Source organism: Oncorhynchus tshawytscha, linkage group LG26 (genome assembly GCF_018296145.1).
Source record: "Oncorhynchus tshawytscha isolate Ot180627B linkage group LG26, Otsh_v2.0, whole genome shotgun sequence".
Classification (NCBI taxonomy): Eukaryota; Metazoa; Chordata; class Actinopteri; order Salmoniformes; family Salmonidae; genus Oncorhynchus; species Oncorhynchus tshawytscha.
The window spans coordinates 11,655,224-11,672,509 of record NC_056454.1 but is presented as its reverse complement, the minus strand read 5'-3'; the positions used below and the strand labels follow the sequence as shown (position 1 = coordinate 11,672,509).

At 43.6% G+C, this 17,286-nt stretch overlaps 1 protein-coding gene across 1 annotated transcript in view; it reads right to left on the bottom strand.

Annotated features, from left to right (window-relative positions):
* LOC112225163 (myosin light chain kinase, smooth muscle) overlaps positions 1-17,286 on the bottom strand; it is an 85,131-nt gene that overhangs the window by 8,240 nt on the left and 59,605 nt on the right. Inside the window, exons 19-28 of the mRNA XM_024388843.2 lie at positions 16,735-16,803; positions 7,164-7,211; positions 6,518-6,645; positions 6,129-6,285; positions 4,467-4,772; positions 4,281-4,307; positions 4,009-4,093; positions 3,493-3,696; positions 2,658-2,875; positions 2,268-2,391 (exon numbers count right to left, since the gene is read on the bottom strand). Coding sequence (XP_024244611.1) covers positions 2,268-2,391; positions 2,658-2,875; positions 3,493-3,696; positions 4,009-4,093; positions 4,281-4,307; positions 4,467-4,772; positions 6,129-6,285; positions 6,518-6,645; positions 7,164-7,211; positions 16,735-16,803 — 1,366 coding nt within the window. The remainder of the gene's footprint in view (positions 1-2,267; positions 2,392-2,657; positions 2,876-3,492; positions 3,697-4,008; positions 4,094-4,280; positions 4,308-4,466; positions 4,773-6,128; positions 6,286-6,517; positions 6,646-7,163; positions 7,212-16,734; positions 16,804-17,286) is intronic.

Below are 17,286 nucleotides of genomic sequence, written 5' to 3'. Positions count from 1 at the left end.
CCATCCAGAAGGCGAGGTCAGTACAGGTGCATCAAAGCTGGGACCAGGAGACTGAAAAACAGCTTCTATCTCAAGGCCATCAGGCTGTTAAACAGCCATCACTGACACAGGGGCTGCTGCCTACATACAGGCTCAAAATCATTGGCCACTTTAATAAATGGATCACAAGTCACTTTAATAATGTTTACATATCTTGCATTACTCATCTCATATACTGTATTCTATACCATCTATTGCATCTTGCATCTTATGTTTCTTACTCCATTCCTCCACTTAGACTTGTGTGCATTAGGTAGTTGTTGTGGAATTGTTAGATTACTTGTTAGATATTGCTGCACTGTCAGAACTAGAAGCACTAGCATTTCGCTACACTAGCATTAACATCTGCTAACCATGGTGTCTGTGACCAATACAATTTGATTTGAATGGTGTGACAAACAAAAAACAGTCAACGGCAGTCCTGTGGGTGAAAACAGCTTGTTGATGAGCGATGTCGAAGGAGAATGGCAAGAATTGTGTAAGCTAACAGGCAGGCCACAAACAGACAAATCATGTATAACAATGGTGTGCAGAACGGCATCTAGGAATGCACAACTCGCTGATCCATGTCACAGATGGGCTATTGCGTCAGACGACCACACCAGGTTCCACTCCTATCAACTAAAAACTAAGTGGTTCCAGTGGGCACACAATCACCAACACTGGACAGTGAAAAAACATCACCTGGAATATGACAGAGAGTTCAGTTTACTTGTGTGGCCTGCGCAGTCCCCAGACCTCAACCGAATAGAGCGTCTTTGGGATGAGATGAAACAGGCTGTTCACATCATGAATGAACCGCCGTCCAATCTGCAGCAACTGCGTGATGCCATTGCGTCAGCATGGACCAACATCACTGTGGAATGTTACCGACACCTTGTAGAATACCCCAAATAATTCAGGATGTTCTGGAGGCAAAGGGGGGTCTGACCCGGTACTTGACAGGTGTACCTAATAAACTGGCCAGTGAGTATACACTACTGTTAGATCATTTTTGTTAGTCATACTGCACGATTCCTCGTTTGTCATTTTGAAGCTTCTGAATTGCACTCCCATACAGCATACTATGATTCTCAGGGTACATTTCGCCTCCCAATGCTCCGCCTGCTTTTAGCTTAGCTGGCTGGCTATCAAGCACAGACAAGGCTTAGTCTAAATATTTTGCTCACGCCATAAGTTCTGAGTGTATTTCACATTACTTTTGGGTTGTAAATTATAGTGCTTGGATGAATGTCATGCTGAATCTGTTCATGTTATTGTCACCAATCAACTGCAACCCACAAAAAAAGTATAATTAGACGCTAACCATAAGAGTTACTGCATCTAGATGGCATGCTAGCTAGCCCGACTGCTACACCCAAAATAATAGAGTTTGCAACAATAACAGCAGAGTTTCATCTTAGCAACTGTCTTAACATGTAGGCCTGTCAGAAGAACACAACGTTTACTCTAAAATTTATAGGCAAATCATTAAGGAGTCCTAGTCTCAGCCTGTGTCTTTGGTGCCAATATTACCAATGCTAGCTAGCTAACGCACTAAACCTGCTGCACCTGAAATAGTGTTTTCAAAAATAAGACAAGCAACCTTCCAAAAACACTGGAGGCCTATTGGAATTAATAAAAAGGGCAAAATGGCGGCAGGAGCTGCAACTTCGTTTGGTGATGGTGGGAGTGGTTTTGCCAAATGGAATCATTAAAGTTGAACAGAACAGAAAAATATTGGAGTAAGCCGACTATAAATATATTTCTAAGGGTTTCTGAGCCTCTATTTAAAATATTTACAAATGTTAGACAACCAGAGCAACATAACGATCACTAATAATTGACTGTCCAAAAGGTATTGTATTAGTCATCTCAGGGATCCTACTGGAAAACGTCAGAGAAGCCATTTCTGGATTTGCTCATCACTAAACAGTCAGACATGAAATCATAAAATTACACAAACTGTGTAGGACATCAGTAAATACTTCATAATAACAACCCAAATGTTGCCTTTTAAGGCTAGGGCAAGTAGATATTTAGTTGAAATGTTGCTGATAATTAGTTGAACAATCTACAAACCATCTATTTGGGACTATCCAAATAAAGTGTTACCATAGAAGCTTACCACAAACATTACAAATAAGACTAGTTATAAGGGTACTTATAGTGGTTATAAGGGTACTTATAGTGGTTATAAGGGTAATTATAGTGGTTATAAGGGTACTTATAACTTGCTTGACACTCACAGAATGTAGCAGATGACTCCTATACTCCACATGTCTGTTGGGTAACTGATTGCTTCATAGTTGATCACTTCTGGGGCCACAAACTCAGGGGTTCCAAAAAGAACTTTCAATGTTCCAGAGTTTTCTAGGAGCACACAAGGGAAGAGGGTTTCAAGAATGAAATGTTGAAGTTTAGCATAGGAAGTTATTGAAAAGAAACATCATGATTCTGAATTCCTGTAACTTCACCAAAATTCCCAAGTTTTCCAGAAATCACAGTTGGAATATTTCTGGAATCAGGAGGGAATAAGCAGGATATCTGGGAATCCTCTAACCAGGATTTCTGGGAAAGTTACCAGAATTTTGCAACTCTAATCCTGAAAATGTCTTCTGCACATGAGGCCTGGTTACCTAGTCTGCGTGCGAGGCCAAAGTCGATGAGTTTGATGGTGTTCCCAGTCTTGTTGACACACATGATATTCTCAGGCTTCAGGTCCAGATGGACTATGCCCTGCTTGTGGATGTAATGGACCCCATCCACGATTTGCAGCATGTACCTGATGACCTCTCTCTCCGTCAGCTCAAAGTCTTCATCGATGATACGCTCAAACAGTTCCCCACCAGAGATCCTGCAGAGGGAGAGAGAGAAAGATTGTTGAGATCCTGCAATATAGATAATCACAGCAAAATATGAAAAGCATTCACTGGATACCACATCCTTGTCAAATCTAGAGTATCTCGAATATCATTTTTCAGCTTACAAGGCATGTCTAAAATTGGTACTAAGGACAATTGCTGTTTTTAATATGAGTCAAGTGTTCTTGTGTCAGTCAACTGTTTGACAATGCTATAAAAAGTAAAGGGGAAATGTTTCAGTCTAATGTGTTTACATGTCTAAAATATTTGGCAAGTGAATTTTTTCAAAGCATAACCATATAAAAAAAGCCGATGGTTCTGTCTGAAGTGTCTGTCTGGTAAAAAAAAAAATAGACGGAAATGTTGGAAATGGAAAACAAATTCCTTCCCCAAAATAAAGATGATATCACTTTCATATTCAGGTTTTTTTTTCAACATATGAGTGTCATCATCTACTAAATAACATTTCTAGCCAAACTACTGTAAATAGGCCTGTGTCCCCCAAAGGGCACCTATTCTTTATATAGTGTACTACTTTTGACCAGGCCCCACAGGGTAACTGAAATTAATATTATTTGTAAGGTATAAAAGTGAAATGAAATATACTCACATTTCCAAAACCATGACGATGTCCGACTTGCCCTCGAAGGCATCAATGCACTGGACAAGTTTGGGGTGATGGAGGGAGTTCATTATAGCAATCTCTTGTCTCACATTATCTTTCTCTTTGGCAGAGTAGGCTTTGATAAACTTTCCAGCCCAATGCTTCTTCGTTGCCTTCTCCAAAAGTTTAAATACTTGTCCGAATTTCCCCCTACAACATAGAAGACAAAAATGTTTTTGGGGAATCTGATAGAGGAGATCATGGATGCGAGGCATGTACAATAGGCCTATTGCGGACAAGTGTCAATGTAGATCAATGCTTTGCATGAAATATATGCCATTTAGCAGAAGCTTTTATCCAAGGCGACGTACAGTAGTAGGGCATACTCTGTTCATATGGGGACCCGGAGCGGAAATCGAACCCACGACTCAAGTGTTACAAGTGCAATGCTCTACTGACTGAGCCTGAGGAGCACAATTAAATAAATGCTTTGCTGACCAACGTTTGTAGGTGGGTACTCACGTTCCGAGGCGCTCTTCCACATCGTACAGATCCTTGACTTTAACATCTGTTCTCACGGTCACGTCTCTGTAGTCTGGCTCTTTGTCTGAAAATAGGAACATGACACTTTGGAGTTATGACAGTATATATATATATGCCTGGTCAGTCATAACACATAAGCACGTTGCAAAACACGAAATAAAGCATTTTACATATGTGCGTCACAGGTGTTACCCATTTTAATTTTTTTGAAGGAAACAATGATGTCGAAACATGGATTGGATTAGACATACCTTCATCATCCTCAACCTCCTCCTTTTCTGTTCGATAAAATTATAAAAGAATGTTGTTAGTCATTGGTATGAATCAATAATCATTAGTATGAATCACTGTCCGACAATGTCAAGGAAAATAGCTTGTTAACAACGAGTGACAAGTGTAACCAATGAGTGGCAGTACACCAAAAGACCCCCACTTACCCTCTACATCCTCCTCTAGCATTGTGACAGGCTCAGACTCTGCACTGGGCTCGCCGATACCGTAGATATTGACAGCCCGCACCCTGAACTTGTACTGGCGTTGACCCAGCAGATTGTGAACATTATAGAAGGTGCTGTTGCAGGAGACCAGATCCTTCCACTCGTTGTCCACAGAATTCCATATCTCTAGGTTGTAAGACTGGACCGCGCTGCCCCCGTCGTAGGTGGGGCCGTACCATGACAGCGTGAGGGTGGAGCGGCGGATGTCTGAGGCAGCTGGAACACGGGCAGGGGGATCAGGTTTGTCTGGAACACAGAGCCATTCAAGAGGTCAACGCTGAGTTCTGAACACTGGTCCGGGTTACATTGATGTGAAACATGCTCTAGGCTTTGTCCCAAATGTAACCCAGTCCCTATATAGTACGCTACTTTTGACCAGATACCTATGGGCCCTGGTCAAAAGTAGTGCACTATAAGATTTGGACAGATTAGACTCCCAGTCCCAGGATCTGATAAATGTGTTGTGCAAGATGAACCACCTGAGGGGGAGATCGAATGATAACAGTTCCAGGAAGGACAAACAAACCTTCCATTCACAAATGTCAGTACTCAGTAGTTACCATACACAAAAGCACAGCCGTGTTGGTAATGAAAAAGTTGTGTCTGGCTATAGTGGCTACCTTCTGAACAGCCAACAACCATTCGTCAACAACAGTCTCACCATATCCAGTCATGGCAGGGTGTCCATTAAAGGGCACAGTACAGGAGACTATACGTAAGAGCAGATGATCAGTGAGGCAGGGAGGATCCACACAAGAAGTCTGGATCAGTTTTATGTACAGCCAGCTACAGTGCACTTTATTCTCCCTGCTTTGTTGAAGGGGTGGGAGCCATGTTACACAAGCTGTTACCACCATACCCCCACTTAATCCCCAGGGTTCCATTGTAAAAAACCAAACAAAGCCGCCTCAAAGAGCACAGCTTGACACCAACAGGCTTGCAAAGGTGGAGGAGTCAATGAAACAAATTATATGAAACAATTCAATACTAAAACCTCTATACGCCATACATGCAGTCGAAGGTTTTAATAGTAACGCGAGGACCATATACATTAACAAGCATCTAAGTAGGGGGCTGCTTATACCAGTGTGTAACAAGTGCTGTGTCTCTGTACGCTATTAACAGTTCTCTGGGCACATAAACGGTTGCGTTTATGTGGAGCAGCTCAATAACTCGTCTCCCAGGCTGCTGCGTATTTTCCCTGAGTCAGGCTGGATACACTCCACTCTGACAGAAGTGGCAAAGGGCCTCATTAAAGCAACAGCTGAAGAGAAAGCACAAGCCTTAAAAGGCCATTGGAGATCCCTGCAGTGGCTTGTTAGTGTTAGGACCTAGAGAGCTCCAGCTTTCCCGGCCTGCGTACCTTCCCTTCCCCAACCACATTCCCCAAAGCTACAGGACTGCCATTTTTACGAGAGACGAACATGATAGGTAGTAGGGAGAGTTAAATCATGCGTTATAGCAAAAATAATTTCACAGGGAAAGATGTCTCAAGAGTCTTAATTGTCTTGTGAATCTCAATGATGGAGCTAAAAATGGCGTCACTGCCTAGCACCTAGAGGCCAAACTCAATACGGCCTGATTTGGATAAATGGAACATACCAACAACGGTGAGGTTGAGAGCAGCCTGTCTCACGCCGTAGTTGTTTCGCAACTCTACGGTGTAGCAGCCACAGTGCTCCTGCTGGCTGTCAGCGATGGTCAGTTTACTGTTGGACTCAGTGGTTTCAATGGTTAAATCACCTTTGACCTCTTGGATCTGCAGACAAAACCACCATAAAAGGTCAGTCATATCACGGAGAAGGAAACTTTAGCTAAAACAGTTACAGAGTTACTATAGTGTTGTTAAATATATATACATAAATAATTAGAAATTGGACATGGTGGTTCATTTCAGGTGATGGTTGGAGTTGATCATAGACAGGGCAGAGCAATAGAGTCAATATATAATCAATACATAAAGGGGCGGACTGGTACAGACTTGTCCTTACTGGTTTGCGGAACTTGAGCCAGGTGCATTTGATTGGAGGAGCTCCTCCAAACTTACAGAGAATTTCCACCTTCTCTCCTGCCAGGATCTTCATGTCGTCTGGGAACTGAACAATCTGAGGTGGTATAGCTGGATGACACACACACACACACACACACACACACTTCAGCAAGAAACATCTCTATCCATCATCAGAACAAACCTCCAGGTAAAGCATTCAGTACTCATCTGGCTCCCCCCATCCACTGTTTGTCCAATAATCTGGGGGCTGAGATGGGTTGGCAGTGGGAATCTCCCATTGCTATTACAGGCACCCTCAGACAGAGCAGGGAGCAGCTCTCACAGAGCAGCTGAGTCCAGCCAGTGTTTGGCACATGAGCTAGGCCCTCGAGCCTGAATGAGAGCTGGGCTGGAGCACAGGCTAGGGGGATCATCTATCCTGCTTGTTGACATTTGGGTCGTTCTCTATTAGGCCAGAGAGTTTTAGTACAGGGGCCTTATGTATCAAGTGCTCCAGAGTAGAAGAGCAGATTTAGGATCCATTTTGTCTTTTTGGACAGGGTGAGCTGATCCTACTTCAGCACTCCTACTCTGAGAAGCTTGGTACATAGAGATACTTTTAGCATTTATGAGGAAGTCTTTCTTACCCTGTTTGGGAGGAGTCTTTGTATTCGGTTTCTTTATCCTTGCCTCACCTGGAAAAAATAAATTTTTACAAATTGGGAAGGCCGCAGTTAAGTCAATGCAGTTGATAATGGATCCAATGAGATTTGATACAAATGATTCCCATTTGTGAATCTTCAACGCAATTATTCAAGTAAAATGAATATACTGATCAGAACCCAGACTGATTCTAAAAATGGTGTGTAGAATTTGCATAAATTAATGACATTGCATTTGATTACATTGTGAGCAACAACAGCAGCAAGCATCAGTAAATCAAAGTTTAAGTTCCTGTTCTTTTCCCAACATAATCACTCAGTGTTCCTGCACCAATATAGCTGGAATCCAGTTGTTACTATTGACAAGACTTATTGATCAAAGCATAGATGAAGATTGAATTTGTACAGCTCATTTACCACAAGTTTGAAACACCAGTCCAGTTTGTAGGCTAGCCTCTGATGGAGCACATACTGTGGGAAATAACACATTCGTACATTCAGAATCCTTGTTTAAAGCATTTGCCTTTATAGTACATCTATAAAATCATTTTGGTTTTATAACCACTTATGAGTTCTGAAGACTTAGGCGTATAGTCTGCCATAACCAGTGTATTATAAGGCATTATGAACTTCATAGAAAATGTTAGTTCTTCCCAGGACAGTATATGTGAACCAAGAACAAACTGTCTGATAAGTGAACTTGGGGGAGGGAGCTCTTTGGTATTTGCCTTTTTTGGTCATAAAAAAAATAAAAAAAATTGTACCAAAGTCTTCAGGAAATAGCTCTTGGCACAATATACACTACATTTGATTGCCGTCAAGAATGAATGTGACAGTAAAAACAAACTAATGGAGCTAGTGAGGAGCAACACAGAATATTAACCTTGATGAATTACAGCTTAGGCTCGTAATGTCTTTACTTCCCTCTTTTCTGCATGAGATCCTCCTCTCTGGAAAGAACATCCTTTTTACAACAACTATTTTTGCCCAGTGTACTGAAACAAAACATGAAGTTTAATTTGCACAAATCACATCTACCATTGCTGTTTACATTTGCAGCGTCAAATACAGAAAATGACAGCCAAACAAAGAGAACAGGCTTTTAAACACACTAAAATTGTTATGAGCACACTGAATGGCCGTGAAAGGGTTTAATGTGGGAAATAGCGTACTCTTTAAAAGCTTGTGTTCATGAAGTTTCCAAAACAAGTAGAGAACTTAAAAGGGGAAATCCACTCTTTTGGTATTTTTTTCTAAATGTTTTGCATGCTAGCAGTCAAATTTCAAGATATTGGACTTTCAAGAAGCAATGTGTCACAAATACATTTTGCATCATGACAACGTGATGGGGCCGGTGACACTTTGCATCTTGAAAGTCCAAAGTCTTGAAGACTTGACTGCTGACATGCAAAATATGTCGGGACTTTATCAACAGCGGACTAATGAAAAATAAAAAACACCAAAAGATAGATTTTCCCTTTAAAGAACAACGAATGCTTAATTAGTCCAGTTGTAAAGTTTTCACATACATCAGTTCAGTTCTGAATTCTAAAACTACTGCACCCAGCCTTTGAGCTGCAGTTAAAAGGTAGTGTGTGTATTCATGGGTACCAAGGGAAGCCAGGCTTCCCCCCAGAAATTGTCTGTTTCATAATTTTCCTTCATTTCGCAAGAGGCTGTATCTCACTAGAGAAAGCATCAAAGTGAGCGAAACAGTACCCGCCTGACTCTGTCTGGTCAAAAAGAGTATGACGTTGTTGCCATCCATAGCACTGAATTCAAGAGAAGCCAGTGAGCATTTGACCTCCCTTGATTGAAAAAATATAACATAGTTCATTGATCATCCTTGAGATGTTTCAACAACTTGATTGGAGTCCACTTGTGGTATATTCAATTGTTTGAAAAGGCACACACCTGTTTATATAAGTTGAATTGAAATGGGGTAAAAAAATAAATCAAGTAACATGCATACAAGGTGGGATCTTAGTCTTTTTTTTACCCTTTTTTTCTCCCCAATTTCGTGGTATCCAATTGGTAGTAGTTAGTCTTGTCTCATCGCTGCAACTCCCGTACGGACTCGGGAGAGGTGAAGGTTGAGAGCCATGCGTCCTCCAAAACACAACCCAACCTAGCCGCACTGCTTCTTGACACAACGCACATCCAACCCAGAAGCCAGCCGCACCAATGTGTCGGAGGAAACACCTGGCGACCTGGTCAGCGTGCACTGCGCCCGGCCCGCCACAGGAGCCGCTAGTGCGCGATGAGACAAGAATATCCCTGCCGGCCAAACCCTCACTAACCAGGACGACGCTAGGCCAACCTCCCTAACCCGGATGATTTGTGTCGCCCCATGGACCTCCCGGTCGCGGCAGGCTGCGACAGAGCCTTGGCTCGAACCCAGAATCTCTGGTGGCACAGCCTTAGACCACTGCGCCACCCGGGAGGCCCGGATCTTAATGTGTCTTTAAAATAAATGTGAGAAATATCAGTGAAAACACTGATGCTCAAATATTGATATAACAACCATATTGAAGTAAACTTGGACTCCCACTATGACTCTTCGGTAATGTATGCAGTTTATTAGGGTTGGGGCTACAGATTAAATAAATTGTGAACTTCACAGGGTTGTGAAAGTGCAAGGTGATGAGCTTGATGCGCCAATAAATATTAAGGGTCTTATTCTGGTGACAGTCGATGCATGGCTGCCGTTTGACAATTAAAAATAATCTTGCTTTGGTCCAAAATAAACTAATCATGCATGGAAGTCAAACGGTGTAAGTGAAAGTCAAAAGAGCTAGCTTTCTATCTCTATGCTAACGTTAGCTAGCATTAAGCTCACGTTTTCCATCTGAATAAAATTGATCAAACTAAGCAAATGTAAATATGTCTGCCAGCTGTTGGTAGCAAACTGCTGATGCTGTCATACTATAGATCAGGGGTATTGAACTCGTACCCTACGAGGTCCGGAGCATTCTGGTTCTCTGTTCTACCTGAATCAATTGCAGCCACCTGTTGTCCCAGGTCTAAAATCATCACTGATTAGAGGGGAACATTTTTTTTTTTTAAACAGTGGAACTGGCTTCAAAGTCCACAGTTGAGTTTGAGGGCTATGGATACAGTGCATTCAGAAAGTATTCAGACCCTTTCCATTTTTCCTCACTTCGTTACGTTACACCCTTATTCTAAATTTGATTATTTTTACCCCCCTAAATCTACACACAATACATCATAATGACAAAGCAAATTCAAGTAAATAAAAATGTCAAATCCATTAAAAAATATATACTTTCACATAAGTATTCAGGCCCTTTGCTATGAGACTAAATTGAGCTCGGGTACATCCTGTTTCCTTTGATCATCCTTGATGTTTCGACAACTTGGGGTCCACCTGTGGTAAATTGAATTGATTGGACATGATTTGGAAAGGCACACACCTGTCTAAATAAGGTCCCACAGTTGACAGTGCGTGTCAGAGAAAAAAGTAAACCATGAGGTCAAAGGAATTTGCCACAGAGCTCTGAGACAGGATTGGAAGAAGCTCGGAATTACCAAGACTCTTCCTAGAGCTGGCCGCCTGGCAAAACTGAGAAATCGGGGAGAAGGGCCTTGGTCAGGGAGGTGACAAAGAACCAGATGGTCACTGACAGAGCTCCAGTTCCTCTGTAGAGATGGGACAACTATCTCTGCAGCACTCCACCAAATCAGGCCTTTATGGTAGAGTGGCCAGATGGAAGCGACTCCCCAGTAAAAAGCACATGACAGCCTGCTTGGAGTATGCCAAAAGGAACCTATAGGACTCTGACCATATGAGAAACAAGATTCTCTGGTCTGATGAAATCAAGTATGAACTCTTTGGCCTGAATGCAAAGTGTCACATCTGGAGAAAACCTGGCACCATCTCTACAGTGAAGCATGGTGGTAGCAGTATCATTCTGTGAGGATGTTTTTTGTGGCAGGGACTGGGAGACCAGTCAGGATCGAGGGAAAGATGCACGGAGCAAATTACAGAGAGATCCTTTATGAAAACCTGCTCCAGAGTGCTCAGGACCTCAGACTAGGGCAAAGGTTCACCTTCCCATCTACAGTTCAACCAAACCACTTTTTTGTGTATCCTTGAAAAACAGCCAGCCAGCCCAGACATAGTGGACATTCACACACAACAAATCAAAGCGCTAGATAAATGGAACAGCTGTTTCAGGAAATAATCGACTTTGGTAGCAAAAGGATCAGACCAGCGCCATATAAATGATACACTGCTCAATGTACACATCACAGACAAACTGAAAATGGTCCACCCACACAGACAGTGTGGTGACGAAGGCGCAACAGCGCCTCTTCAACCTCAGGAGGCTGAAGAATTTTGTCTTAAACCCTCAACCTTTTACAGATGCACAATTGAGAGCATCCTGTTGGGCTAGATCACCGCCTGGTATGGAAACTGCACCGCCCACAACCGCAAGGCTCGCCAGAGGGTGGTGCGGTCTGCACAACGCATCACAGGGGGCAAACTAACTGCCCTCCAGGACACCGACAACATCCGATGTCACATTAAGGCCAAAAAGACCATCAAGGACAATAACGACCCGAGCCACTACCTGTTCACCCAGCTTCCATCCTGAAGGCGAGGTCAGGTGCATCAAAGCTGGGAGAGATTGAAGAACAGCTTCTATCTCAAGGCCATCAGATTGTTAAACAGCCAGGACTAGCACGACTGCTCATCCATATATTTTATACTTTTATATTCTCATCCCATTCCTTTACTAGATTGTGTGTATTAGACTTTGTTGTGGAATTGTTAGATTAGGTTTTGTTGTGGAATTGTTAGAAATTACCTGTTAGATACTGCTGCACTGTCGGATCTAGAAGCATAAGCATTTCGCGAACATGCCACAATGCATAGTGTCAACTGTAAAGTTTGGTGGAGGAGGAATAATGGTCTGGGGTTGTTTTTCATTGTTTGGGCTAGGCCCCTTAGTTCCAGTAAAGGGACATCTTAATGCTGCAGCATGCATTGACATTCTAGACGATTCTGTGCTTCCAACTTTGTGGCACCAGTTTGGGGAAGGCCCTTTCCTATTTCAGCATGACAATGCCCCCGTGCACAAAGCGCGGTCCATGGTTCGTCAAGATTGGTTTGGAAGAACTTGACTGGCCTGCACAGAGCCCTGAACCCCATCAAACACCTTTGGGATTAATTGGAATGCCGACTGCGAGCCAGGCCTAATCGCCCAACATCAGTGCCCGACCTCACAAATGCTGTGTGATTGAATGGAAGCAAGTCCCCGAAGCAATGTTCAAACATCTAGTGCAGGTGTGCGCAACCCCAATCCTCTGGGGCCTGATTTGTCAACATTTTCTCCATCCCTTGCAAACACAGATAATTAATCAAATTGCATTCTAAACTGAAGATCATGATTAGGTGATTATTGGAGCCAGGTGTGTTAGCTGGGGCTGATGCAAAAGTGTGAAGTGGAGAATTCTCAGCTACTTGCTACTAAACTGTTCTTATGCCAGCACCCAGGATATCAAGCCTTGAAGGCTCACGGCCCATATGTGAGCTGCAGAGCAGTTGCACCATGTTACCCAGCCAGAGACGTGTTGAAGCTGTCAAAACAAGTCCGGCCTTAACCCTTCCACAGAGCCCTGATCTGGTTCCTTCTCACAGGCTTGGAGTCAGTTCTCTCTACTTTCATTGTGTTTAGACAATCTGGAGATATTGCATTGCACAGGCCTGTATCACAGTTTTTTTTTAAATTATTTTTTAAAAATCGCCCCACCCCCCCCAACATGGAATCTAGAGAAACCATTGAATTACCTGATGAGCACACACTCCGTCATAACAGAGGGAGAACATTACATCTCACTTGTCCAGCATTGTTACGGGCTGTCAAAAGGAGTAGAGGGCACAGATGAAAGCAGTTTGATGAGGTAAAGGAGCGGTTGAGTGTCCCGATGGGACAGTGCATTCTGAGCTCTCCAGGACCCTGCAGTGCTGGACTGTGCCCCCGAGCGCAAGTTAAATAAATGTGCAGGGGTTAGAGTTTTCCAGCGGGGATGAAAAAGCTGCTTGTTTTCATAGCACTACACCACTGACGCATTTCCCATGGCTCACCACGCTCTGCGGCTGTAATTAGATAACACACAAGCACGAGCAACAGGGACTGCTTTAGAAAAACCATAACATGGCGAATAACACCGATAGCCCACTCGATAAAGCACTTGGACGTAATACGACCATGCATCTGGATGAGAATCTGAATCAAAACATTTACATTTTTGTCATGTAGCAGACACTCTTATCCAGAACGACTTACAGTTAGTGCATTCATCTTAAGATCGATAGGTAGGACAAACACATATCACAGGCATAGACAGTACATTGTTCCTCAACATAGCCATCAGTAGAGTTGGAGCTAGAAGGGGGGGCGGGGGTGGGGTCAAGTGCAAGTGCTAGTTGAGTGTTGAGAATGATTTAAGATACTGTTTGGGTTTCAGACGTTTTCGGGAAGATGGGCAGGGACTCTGCTGTCCTAGCTTCAAGGGAAAGCTGGTTCCACCATTGGGGTGCCAGGACACAGAAGTGCTTGGACTGGGCTCCCGTATGGGGGAGGGCCATGAGACCTGAGGTGGCAGAACGGAGTGGTCGGGTTGGGGTGTAGGGTTTGAGCATAGCCTGAAGGTAGGGAGGGGGCAGTTCCTCTTGCCGTTCCGTAGGTAAGCACCATGGTCTTGTAGTGGATGCGAGATTTGACTGGAAGCCAGTGGAGGGTGGGGAGGAGCAGGGTGACCTGAGAGAACTACGGAAGGTTGAAAACTGGACGGGCTGCTGCATTCTGGATAAGTTGCAGGGGTTTAATGGCATAAGCGGGGAGCCCAGCCAACCCTCCAGTTGCAATAGTCCAGACAGGAAAGGACAAGTGCCTGGATTAGTACATGTGCCGCTTCCTGTGTGAAGTAGGGTCGTACTCTACAGATGTTGTAGAGCATGAACCTGCAAGAGCGGGTCACTGCTTTGATGTTTGCAGAGAACGACAGGATGTTGTCCGGGGTCACTCTGGGAAGGAGACTTGAGTTGTCAACCGTGATGGATAGGTCTTTGAGCAGGCAGGCCTTCCTCAGGAGGAATAGCAGTTCCGTCGAGGTTAAGCTTGAGGTGGTGGGCCGACATCCAAGTTGAGATATCTGCCAGGCACGCAGAGATGCGTGTTGCCACCTGGGTGTCAGAAGGGGTGAAAGAGAAAAGTAGTTGACCATCATCCGCAGGTAGCCTAGTGGTTAGAGCGTTGGACTAGTATCCGAAAGATAGCAAGATTAAATCCCCGAGCTGACAAGGTAAAAATCTGTCGTTCTGCCCCTGAACAAGGCAGTTAACTCAATATTCCTAGACCGTCAATGAAAATAAGAATTTGTTCTTAACTGACTTGCCTAGTTAAATAAAGGTAATAATAGCAATGATAGGAGAGACAATGTGAGGATATGGTGGAGCCGAGTGACTTGGTGTATAGGGAGAAGAGGAGAGGGCCTAGAACCGAGCCCTGGGGGCCACCAGTAGTGAGAGTACGTGGTACAGACACTGATCAACTCCACGTCACCTGGTAGGAGCGACCTGCCAGGTAGGATGCAATCCAAGAGTGTGCAGAGCCTGAGGTATCCAGCCCTGAGAGGGTGGAGAGGAGGCTCTGATGGTTCATTGTGTCGAAGGTAGTGGATAGATCTAGGAGGATGAGAACAAAGGAGAGAGAGTAAGCTTTGGCAGTGTGGAAAACCTCTGAAACAGAGAGGAGCAGTCTCGGGTGGATGACCAGTCTTCAAGCCTGAGTAGTTAGGGCCAAGAAGATCATTCTGAGAGAGATGAGAAAGTTGATCAGAGACAGCACGCTCAAGTGTTTTGGAAATAAAATAGAGAAGGGATACAGGTCTATAGTTTTTGACGATGAGTCAAGTGATGGTTTCTCGAGGAGGGGCGCAACTCGAGCCATTTTGAAGTCAGAGGGGATGCAGCCAGTGGTCAGAAATGAGTTGATGAGGGAAATGAGCTCTCCAGAAGGGAGGAGATGGGGTCGGGCAGGCAGGTTTGTCAGGCAATTTCTTTAGGAGGGGAACAAAACAAGCCCCTTGATCCTGGTTGATGTGTCAACAACTACCTGCAAATTATGAGCAGTCAGCAGTTCACACACCAAGTCAGCCACTGGGAAAACAGGCAGCACTTAAAGTAGATGGCCCTAGCTAGCAAAAAGACAGACCACAACAGATAAAGACAAAAAAGTTCAACACTCCTGCGGATATCAGGAGTCCTCCAGCTATAGAATGAAGCTATAAAACTAACGTTACATTTGGCAACAATAAGCTTTCTAGTACCATGTAAAATAACAAAATATGTAAGAACTACAGTATAAGCTGACACCAACAATCACAAATCGGGGTTATAGCTTCACATGACATCCAATACCCCATTGGAACATTGTAGTGAATGAATCATTCTAAAAACAGAATTATACCCGACGCCGGACTTGAAAACATTTTCCTTGTTTCAAATCTACCCTACTTGGGAATCCAACATCAAAAGAGATTAGCCTTAATAAATCTGGGGCTCTTGTGTCAGGTCTCAGCCTCCTGCTTTTATTTAACTGCTCCAAACTATCCTACAGCTCTGAGTTTTGTAGCTTGTTGGGGTCAGGCCACATTCCAGCAGGACAAAAGCGTATCCCAAAGCTGGCAGATTTTCTGCAGAAACTCCAAGTATTGAAAAAAGAGGCCGGAGCATGTGCGTCTGGCTGAATCAAGAGATGGCTGAGGAACAGGGAGACGCGAGCCTTACATGGAAGTTAGGGAGAGGAGGTTGAGTAAGCGGGGCAGCCATGCAAAGGGTCTCTCGCTCTCGCTTCCTCCCTCTCCTCTCTTTCCCCCTTGCCTTTTCCTCTCCCTCCCTCCCTCCTTGGGCTTGTTTTAAGTGCCAGCGAGTGTCCCGGGCTTAAAGACAAACAGCAGTCAATTAGCTCTGTCAAACATCACAGAGGAGAGGGGTGTCGTAGTGGCCTCTGACCCCTGGAAGGAACCATCCAAGCTGGAGGGCTAAATGGACATGCTTCATGCTCAGCCCTAAGCGTGCCCGATACAAAGCCTTTTATGTAAAGGAAGATTTATGTGCTTGATTCAGAAGGAGGATTCGGCTGGGTTCTTTACAGGCTTACATCATATGGAAAATAATGTGCAGGGGTATAGCACATAACTCTGTCAAACTACCTATGCATTCCTCAAGCTTGGAAAGATTAAGAGGACTATTAAGATAAGCACATCTTCTTAGTCATCTTTTCTAGCAGTGTAAATCGAACCTACTTCGGATAAAACATTTACTGATCGCTATTTACACCTTATATCTGTCCTTTGTTCTCTACATACTGCAAGCCGATTACAGGGTAAGAACAATATATCTTTTTTTTTTGTTCACATGCTATAAAAGTGCCAGAGCTCGAGGAGGCAGACAGGCTGCAGCAGTGGGAAAGGCAGATCCCATGCTGCTCCTTCTTTGGGGAATAAGCATATTTTGGAAACTCACTCTCGGAGGTAGGGATGGATGGCTTCTTGCTCTTCTTGTCAGCTGCTGTCGAGTTTGTGTCTGTAGGATCTATGGGAGAGGAAAACGAAAACATGTTTCAGGTCACGGATTTCCACACATTATTATTGCCATTTCTTTCATGCTAAAAATAATCCCTACGAATTGTATCAGTAACTAAAAAAAAAGAACCATAGTCTCGTACAGTACTTTATAGAAATCAAATCAAAGTTTATTGGTCGCTTGTTTTCCTAACACCAACAGTGCAAGTAATTCAAAATAATACACATAATCCAAAAAGAAATGTAGACATATAACGAGCAATGTCAGCGTCCGGAATATAATGGTGTGTATAGACCATGTGGACAGTGAACCATACATGAAATTAACCAGTCCATGTTAACCATTAACCATGTTAAAAATGTAATGATTCCCTATGGACCATTTAAAGTGAACTGAATCATTGAGATATGCCCCTGTATCCATCTTTGTCTCTCCTGCTAAACATATTTTATCTCGACTCACTTTACTAAATGGCAGCCCCCCCCCTCTCTG